The sequence below is a fragment of the Lycium ferocissimum genome, unplaced genomic scaffold, assembly GCF_029784015.1.
Source record: "Lycium ferocissimum isolate CSIRO_LF1 unplaced genomic scaffold, AGI_CSIRO_Lferr_CH_V1 ctg518, whole genome shotgun sequence".
Classification (NCBI taxonomy): domain Eukaryota; kingdom Viridiplantae; phylum Streptophyta; class Magnoliopsida; order Solanales; family Solanaceae; genus Lycium; species Lycium ferocissimum.
The window spans coordinates 28,909-38,587 of NW_026725896.1; the positions used below are offsets into that span (position 1 = coordinate 28,909).

The 9,679-nt window shown below is 36.5% G+C and overlaps 1 protein-coding gene across 1 annotated transcript; it reads left to right on the forward strand.

The window, feature by feature from the left end:
- The first annotated feature begins 1,173 nt into the window (after positions 1–1,173).
- On the forward strand, positions 1,174–4,554 carry LOC132044747 (uncharacterized). Its single transcript, XM_059435250.1, has 3 exons — positions 1,174–1,804; positions 2,477–2,649; positions 4,124–4,554. The coding sequence occupies exons 1-3, from the start codon at positions 1,250–1,252 to the stop codon at positions 4,290–4,292; spliced, it is 897 nt and encodes a 298-aa protein (XP_059291233.1). The 5' UTR covers positions 1,174–1,249; the 3' UTR covers positions 4,293–4,554.
- The last annotated feature ends 5,125 nt before the right edge of the window (positions 4,555–9,679 follow it).

The window sequence follows — 9,679 nt, forward strand, 5'->3', positions numbered from 1 at the left end:
TTTGAATATTTATCATGTCGAACTCCAACTAATTTTCAAACTTTAACTTGTGAAAGTTTGAACTTTCACAATCGAAGTATGAAAACTTGATGTAGTTTGAACTTCATGAATCGTTCATGGAGTTTAAAACTCTAATAAACGTTTATACTTAGTTGCGAAAATTTGATTTCCATGAAATTTGAAACTATATCAAAATTTCATACTCCAATTGTGAAAGTTTGAATTCCATAAACTGTTCATGGAATTTGAAGCTCCAGCAAATTTTTATGGATATTTCGTGTATAAGTTAGGAATATTTTCTTCTGTAGACGTTATTTCTGCCTTAAAAGTTGATATTTCACAGTACATTTCAAATTGTGACAAAATACTAATAGGATTTAACTGACAATCCAACCTAATTAAGGGAAAATTACGTTCTATGTCTGCTGGGAGAAAATATTTACGCCACGTAGCCCATATTTTGAGTTTGTTGCCTGGTTTAGCCCATATTTGTGTATAAACACATTTTATACACTCTCACGCAAGGTTGATACATTATGTACAGGGGCGGATCTATAGCCCAGTGAGAGTGTTCACCCGAACACCCTCGGCAAAAAATACAGTGTATATATAGGGTAGATTTTTTGTGTTTATGTACATATATACACTTTTGAATACCCTGAACAAATACAAAAAGTTAGTTCAAGTGATTCAAGGTGTTCAATATTATCTCTAGCGTCTTGGGTTCGATTCTCATAAACAACATTATTATTATTATATTTAGCTTTACTTATTTTTTTCGAACTCACTAAGTAAAATTTCTGGACGCCACTGATTATGTATAATGCTTTCCTCCAGGTATAATGTTGTATTTGTGTAAACTGAAAATATGGTTACGTGGCGTAATATTTTATGTTGGCTGTATATTTTTGAAAATTTCCGTCTACTTACATAATCAGTGATAGCGGGACCACCTGGAGGCCCATTTCTGTAGCCCACAGCACTATGGTAAATGTCGGGCACCAGGAGCTAACGTATACGGTGTCGTTACACTTAAATATCAGAAGTACTATTCAACGTGCAGATCTTTATCACTGACTTTTGTCGTTTTCCCGTGTATTTGGCCAATCAACGGTTCTGATTTATTCCCATCAGCAATCTTTTCGCTCGTCTATAAAACCTTTCAATTAAGCCAACAACTTCTCACTCTCTCCTCCAACGGAGGGCGCAGAGGTTACTCGATCTGCAATTCAATCTTACACAAAAAAAGATGTTATTGAGAAGTTCATCAAGCCCTTTACTCAATTCATGGAAACCAAACTCATGTGGATCATCACCCGAATCCGACCACTTATTACCCATACAAACCCAACAACTAATTCGTACTCGATCTGTATCAATGTCCACGTCATTTGGTCATGATGAATCTCCAACTAAAAAAACATCTCCCACTAAAAAGAGAGAGGTAAAAACACCGAAGCTAACGAAATTAAAAGAGAAAGAAGTGGGGTTGGGTTCGACTGAGGTTAGGAGATTGTTATCAAATTCAGGTTTGGGAAAGGCTGAGGAGGAGGCTGGTGTTGCTGTGGAGGAGAAAGGGAGGGTGTTGCAGTCTACTTTGGTGGGGGGTGGTGTTGGTGGAGTTGGCGGTGGTAGAGTTTGTGGTGGTGGTAGTGGTGGGTCGCATGGTGGAGATGGGTCGGATTCTCAAGATTCGAATAGTTGGCATGGGCATGAGAGTACTGATGCTTATTACCAGAAAATGATTGAAGCTAATCCAGGGAATGGGCTGCTTTTGGTTAATTATGCCAGATTCTTGAAAGAGGTAAGAACAATTCTAGATGACGTTTTCATTGCCTTTGTTAATTTGATGAATGCGGATTCAGAATTTTGACTTGACGGGTTCCATTGTTAAAGATCTCAACATTAACTATACCTTTGAATTATGGGTTTAAAATTGAGGATTGTCATATTTAACTTTGAAATTATGGGATCAAAATTGTGATATTTCACATATATACATACCTATTTGACACTTCTCATTTTTTGAGATTCAAACTATATAAACTGACCAACATTTTGAGATGTTTTCATCATTTTCAGTCAGTTATTTCTTTAACTGCTTTCCTTTGCTTGCCTTGAGCGGAGCATCTATCGGAAACAATCTCTTTACCTTTTAAGGTAGGGTAAGGTCTGCGTACACTCTATCCTCCCAGAACTCACTTGTGAGACTACACTGGACATGTTGTTGTTATAGTTGCATCATTTTGGCATGAGAAGATTCACAACTTATAGTACTTTTTATATGATTTTTGAATATCTAAATTTTAATTTTAAAATATTAAGTTATCTAATTTAATTTAGTTTAAAAAATTAGTTAAATTGACTCTCAAAAAAGAAAAAGTGTCACATAAATTGAGACGGAAGGAGAGTACTCCATTTATTACTACTCTATGATTTATTGACTAATGGGATGCCATTTATTTGGTGCAAACAGGTTAAGGGTGATTTAGGAAAAGCTGAGGAGTACTGCGAAAGAGCAATATTAGCGAACCCAAATGATGGTAATGCGTTATCACTTTACGCTGATCTGATATGGCAAACCCAAAAAGACGCAGCTCGCGCTCACACTTACTTTGATCAAGCCGTGAAATCTGACCCTGATGACTGGTATGCATATGCTCTGCATCTCCTTTTAAAATAATTGAAATCTTTAGTGGAATAGAGATTTTAGTTGTCACTTTCTAGGCATTGTTGTTAGGGGTGGGCGTTCGGTATTCGGTTCGGTATTTCTAAATTTCGGGTTCGGTAATTTGGTAATCGGTAATTAAAAATAGATATCAAATACCGAACCAAAAAAGTTTGGTTCGGTTCGATAAATCAAACTTCGGTTCGGTAAATTCCGGTACGGTAATCGAGATTTACCATTCAAAAGAGAATGATCAATAATCTACTATACTAATTTAAAATGAACTGTCCAATGCTTCATGAAAAAAGCAATCCAATGCTTCATGCATAGTTTTGGAAGCAAAATATGTCATGCAAAAGTGCAGTGCTATCAATTGTAGTATGTCAAAGTACAACATCTCAAACATTACCATTTACCAGAAATGAAAATACTAAAATCAACTCACAAAAGAAATGTCTACACACTTCCAAGTAGATCTACCTTAAGACCTTTCTTGTTTTGATTTAATGAAGACTGCCCAAAGACTTTGCTCAAAATCTAAGCTCTTGATCGACAAGCATGTGGCAAGCATCGCTAAAAGTTTAAAACTAGACGACTGCTTTACGAATCAGAAAACAACAAAAACTAAAAGATCCATTCCAGTGGCTAAATAACTAACATGAAGGAGGAAAGGTCTATAGTAATATTGATCCACAACTGGCCTAGAATTTTATACTTTTATTTCGGTATTTGGTATTTACCGAATTACCGAACGGTATAATTGTAAATACCGAATATCGAAATACCGAAATAGCCGGTTCGATTCGATAATTCGGTTTTCGGTGTTTTATGCCCAGCCCTAATTGTTATCGCGTTAATGATTGATGGAACCTTTAATTGTTTCCAGCCTGAATGGCTCTACTAGATGGACCACTTTTTTGTCCTATTTGTCCACTCTTGAAAAAATTTTTGTGGTCCATTTGCCCGCGCCATCACTCAATTGTGTGCGCAATCACTCAATTGTGTGACGGATGCTTTTATTTTCTTAATTATATTTTACACACGCCTTTTCATGTGCGGGGCTGATTTTTTTTTCATGGTCAAACACGTGATTTATTTTTAATGAGTGGCGGTGAGATTCGATCCGGGACTTCAGCCTGCTTTGATACATATTAAAGAAATGGATCTTGGGTTTAATCAGCGTGGTATCAAAGCCAGCAACAACTATTGTGTTCGAGGCTCATGCTGCCCCTCATTAAACAGAATTCCACGTGCTTGGTTCATGAAAAATAACAAAGCCACAAGTGAGGGGTGTGTTAAAGATATAATTAAATAAATAAAAGTGTTATTTCTCTAATAGCTTAAGCTTTTAAATGAGGTGGTGACATACTTCAACAAGTTGACCCTGTTAAGCTTGTGGTGGCTTGCTTTATTTGTCTTTTAGCGTGACGAATGGGTGCTATGTTGTTATTGCAGCTTTGTCTTGGCGTCATACGCTCGATTCCTGTGGGATGCTGAAGAAGAGGACGAGAATGAGGAAGAAGAACTAAGTAGGCAATATAGTATTCAGAATGGGAATTCAGCACAAACCCAGAACTTCTTTGGTGCACCGTCTCATCGACCTCCCTTGACTGCTGCTTCTTAGTTTCAACGGTCTCTTCCGATGTTAAATCAGACTCCTGAGCACATAATTAAGATAACTAATAATTACTACTAGTGTATAAGTAGCCAAGAAATAGATTGCTCTCGACTATGAAGAGTTTTCCTTCTCTCTCTTTTACAAGTACTAATAAAACTAGAGGTCTAACTAATTGTAATTTTGTGATATCTGATAACCGAGTAATATCATTTCTACACTTCGTTGCTCTCAAATAAAGCATGAAGCTAGTTGTTTTGTAGTATAATAAGTTCTCTCCGTTTTACAGAATACACAAGTTTCAAGTGTTCCCTTGTGTACATAGGGAATCCAACTCCTCGCCAGAACTTTTTTTTGATGAAGGTGGTGTTTGGGCTAGTGTACATGCACTGTTCCATCAAGAACTTGCTACCCCTCACCAGTAGAGGTACCGAGTAGCTCACATCTCCCCTCCATCTTTTCGGATTGGATATTTAACTTGAACCTGTCTATGTTTGGTTAACCTAAGACGAATAACACTAGCACTTTCTTTGCTCCAAAATTGTAAACTCTTTCGACGAAGTAGAAACACTTTGGTCAACCAATCAAATCTACTCTCTTCGTTTCAATTTATGTGAGCTTTTTCGGAATACGAGGATCAAATTTTATAACTTTGACCGTAAATTTTGATATAGATTTTTGAAGTTCGTAAAAATAAAATTTATATATTTAGGAAGTAAATTGTAGGGGGTAAGGTCTGCATATACTTTATTCTTCTTAGACTCCACATTTTGGGATTTCTAGGGCACGTTGTTGTTGTTGTACATAAAAAATACTATAAGTCATGATGAAAAAATATAAGGAAAACGTGGTCATGCTACCTCATAGACTCCCTAAATAGTAATTGGAATGAGCCGGATATCATCTCGTTTGGGATCGTTGCCAAACTAATGAAACTTGAGAAATGCGTTCTTCGTTGGGCAATTCGCAGAATTGCCCTTCTTTTGGGGTGGTCTTTAAATTTTGCCCTTCATATTTGAAATCTTTAAATTTTGCCCTTCGCTAAATCCCATAGGTTTCAGGTTCGAACCCCCACACAGTCAAAATTTTAAAAAAAATTCGCAAGGCAAAGTTTAAATTTCGCTATGCCCCCATCGGCATACAGTTGTGAAGAATTAGCAAAGTTATGCCGGACCAAGATACTTATGCCTTGTACGGCGTACTTGACATAAGTATGCCTGCCCGATAACTTTGATAATTCCTTCATAAGTTTATGCCGGATCCGGGGGATAATAGTCAAAATACCCCCCAACGTTTGACCAAAATGCCAACTACACACCGAACCTTTGCGGGGGTCCTATTACCCCCCTGGACAAATTTTTTCAGTAGCAAAATGGCCCTTTTGCCGATGTGGCAGAGAGCGTGAATACACCGCCCGGTGGCGCGTGACGGCCTTTAAAAATCCGCATCCGATTGTTTTGGACGCTAACTAAGTTCGCCACATACGATGCCAAGTAGATAAAATTTTAACTCCCTCCATTTTTAGGCTACTTCATCTTCATCTTCACCCTATTTAATATCCATCCCCATTTTTTGTTGTCAAAATAATATCCATTATAAACGAAAATCTCAACCGAAGAAAATCCACATATGATTCCGAACAACTTGTTAAAGAACAACTTTCCACCATAAACGAAAATCAAGAGAAAAAAATGAAAAATTTGAAGAAAGAAAAAGGAAAAATCTGAAAAAAAAATAAGGATGAAAAATCTAATCTTGTTAAAGAAAATCGATTGGAAGTTGCTTGTTTGGAGTTGCTACTTGTTGCTTGGTTGGAGTTATTTAAGCACTAATTCTTTGAGTTGATTGGGGAGAAAATTAAACTCCATTGCTAAGAATTTGGAGAAAGCTATGAAGAACACCAAATGAGTTTCTCTAAATTCTTGATTGCTTAATCAAATTAATGGATGAACTTTGTTCTATTTGGTGTTAGGAAGCTTCCTTTCACATTTGGGTTTGTTTGGATTAGATTTGAGCAAGTTGGTGTGATTTTTTTTTTCAACCCTAGTGAAGATGATGATGATGATGATGATGATGATAATGTTGATGAAGATGAAGGAGAATTGGGTATGGGTTTTCAGATCCTTAATAAAAAGGCAAAATACATCAAAACACCCCCGAACTATACCCGAAAAGTCAATAACCTAAACTATACGAGATTTTAATATTTACATTATGAAAGAGTAGATGGATGGAGAGCACACACTCTCTCCCCACGCGTATATCACGTCAGTCCACGTCAATGCCACGTCAAAAAATCCTCTAATTTTATTTATTTTATTTAAAATTTTGCTTTTTTTTTTACTTTATTAACAAAATTAAAAATTTTAAAAACTAATTTTCCCTCTTTCATTTCACCACCCCCGCCCTTCCCTTCCACCTTCACGCTACCCCCACCCCCCAAATCCTTCGCACCACCATTACCACCGTCACGCCGCCCCCAAATTCTTCCACTCTTCACTTCGAAGTACCCAACCGATCTCTAAAACATATCTCTGAAACCCGACGACTGTGGTTTATTGCTCCTAAAATCAAAGAAAACGTTGTTATTTTCTCTTGTACCTACAACCCAATTGCAGAAGAACTCATTTTGCTTAGCCACTAGAAGCTCGGTCCAAGACCATCAATTCTTTCTCATAATAATGTCCAAAACACTAAATTGAAACCAATATCTAAAAATTGAATTCAACAATTTTTTTAAGAAAAAAAGACCTTTGATTTTGCAGAAGACGTTGGGTAAGAAGAAGAAGGCATGTTGTGTTATGACAAGTTTTTAGAAGTAAATTTAAGGTAAAACTACCGCCTTTGCAAAACCCAAGCATTGAATTCTCTAATCCAACAGATCCAACATTTGGTTCTATTGAACCCGCCCCTTTGGCTAAGTTTGTGCTCACAAATTTGTACCCATAAAAAAAATTTAATATATGAACCGAAGTGGAAGATTTACAAAACAAGAAAGGAAAAGTGACACGGGATTTATGAGGAAACGTAATCCCTTCATCCCATATATTTCGTTACTATTTAGGTGGCTGGATTTAGAGGAGTAAACAAGAGGGCAAACTTTGCCTCAAGCATATATATGATTAAAAAAATATAAATTTATTAAAAAAAAAGAAAAAAATGAATATAAATACTATTTTTTAATTATTTTTATATTTTATACATCTCTCAGGGTAAAAATATCACTTTTGAATATATTAGGTGTGTAATAGGTCGCTCGTATAGTTTAGGTGTGATATCGACTTTTCGAGTATAGTTCAGGGGTATTTTGATGTAATAAACCTAATAAAAATGGAGTATGGAAAATTGAGAGATTTTTTTTTTTTTGAAGAAACCAAGATGGAGGACAGATACAAATTCAAATTAATAAAAAATGGGGCAAAATTAAACACGTGGCACGGGGCCGTGCGCGTGTGGACCGCCATATTTGGGGGTTGGCAGATTGATCGCCACATCGCAAAAAAGGGCCATTTTGCAAGAAATATTTTCCCATCGGTGTGTAGTTGGCATTTTGGTCAAACGTTGGGGGGTATTTTGACTATTATCTCATAAAAGATTATGCCCCCATCGGCATAAATTTGTTAAGGATTTACCAAACTTATGCCGATGGGGGGCATACTTATGCCTTATGGGCAAACTTTGCTTGAAGCATATATATGTATTTTTTCAAGAAAGTTACATGGAAAAGTATTATGCTACAACCAAATGTCCATCCGTATATAAATTCACACTTTGCTACAACAGATTAGCAAATCGTTGATGACTTCGTAAATATTTTCCCATTCCATTACCAAGAAATATTTTCCCATCTTTATTTTGAATGCTCCATCACAAAAGGATTGTAGATTGTTGCATTGGTACACTAGAAGAATTGGGCAAGATGAAATCGAACGGATCTCACTACGTTAGACATTTCAAAATACTTGCCGCATTTTTGGTATGCTACCTACTCGCATTTCAAAATACTCGCTTTCTTCCGATAGACTTTGGCAGAGAGATTGCACAACATATTCACATCCAAGGCAGGAACAATTTCAAATGGCAGAGAGCTTTGCCGCTATGAATTGCTATCCCTAGTTAAGCGTAGTTGATTAAAAATCGTCGTTGTTTTTTTAATGTAATAGTTGCTCCTAGTTTGACTTATACAAGTTAGTGAGTAGGAATTTTACCATGTACAGTTGAAGGTCAGCTTCAACTTTGTGCTGTACAAGTTTTTTGGATGGAATAAAATAGACTTTCAACCAAAAAAAAAGTTTGCCTTATAAGGCAAAGTTTAAATTTTATATGCCCCTCCCAGACTTTTAGTTATGTTTAACTAAAAGTCACGTGAGGGGGGCGATTTGCCTGAGGGGCAGACTTTTAGTTATGCCGGATCCGCATAACTTTAACTTTTTCTTAAAGATTGTATCTTGCCGGATCCGCATACACTCCCCTAGTCCCGCCTTGCGAAATTATTTTTTTATTTTATGCTTGAGCGGGGGTTCGAACCCGAATTTCATGTATTCGCTCATCTTTCCAAGCAAAGGGCAAAATTTAAAGACCACAAATATGAAGGGCAAAATTTAAAGACCACAAATTTGAGTGGCAAAATTTAAAGACCACCCCAAACGAAGGGCAATCCGTGCAAAAAAATGTTCTTCGTTTCTTTAGTTTCTAAACATATTATCCAGGCCCATCAATTCTACTGCTCTTTGCGATTGGGCCGTCTTATTGGACTTCTATTTCAGGTACCGTGCTAAAACTAGCCCAATGTAGACTTGAGCTACCACCATATTGCGGAGTATGTTGGGCAGATTCCTAAATGTGTTCAATTCAGCTGAATCATGAGAAGATCATTAGAGTAAATGTTAATTATCAGTATTGTTTCCTATTTCTGTTTATTATTTCAAGGTAAATAGTTTTTCCTTATTCTATGTATTGAACTTTTTAAGTATTCAATTGTTTCGGCAATATGTTTGCTTTGTAATAATCAAAGTTCGATTACTAAGCCTGCAAATATGTAGATGATCAATCATTTTGGTAGAAAAATCAGTTACTAATTGATGTATTGCACCGAATGTGAAATCCGTCGCACTAGAACAGCTTTATCAACAAGGCTGTTGCTCATGATTCATTAATGCGCATCCTCTCAAATATCTTTTGAATATATTTTACTTGACAAATTTGAGTTAAAATATGCCCCAAGGTAACAGTCCTTTGACTATTAAAAAAAAAAAAAAGGAGGTTGCGTAAGAAAGAAAGAGAAAGTGACTGTCCGGACCCAAAATCCTATGTTTAAATTCAGTTAATAGCGTTTTTGGGGAACGTTATCCACACAAACAACACGGCGTGGCACGAGATCGATGCTCTTGTTTAAC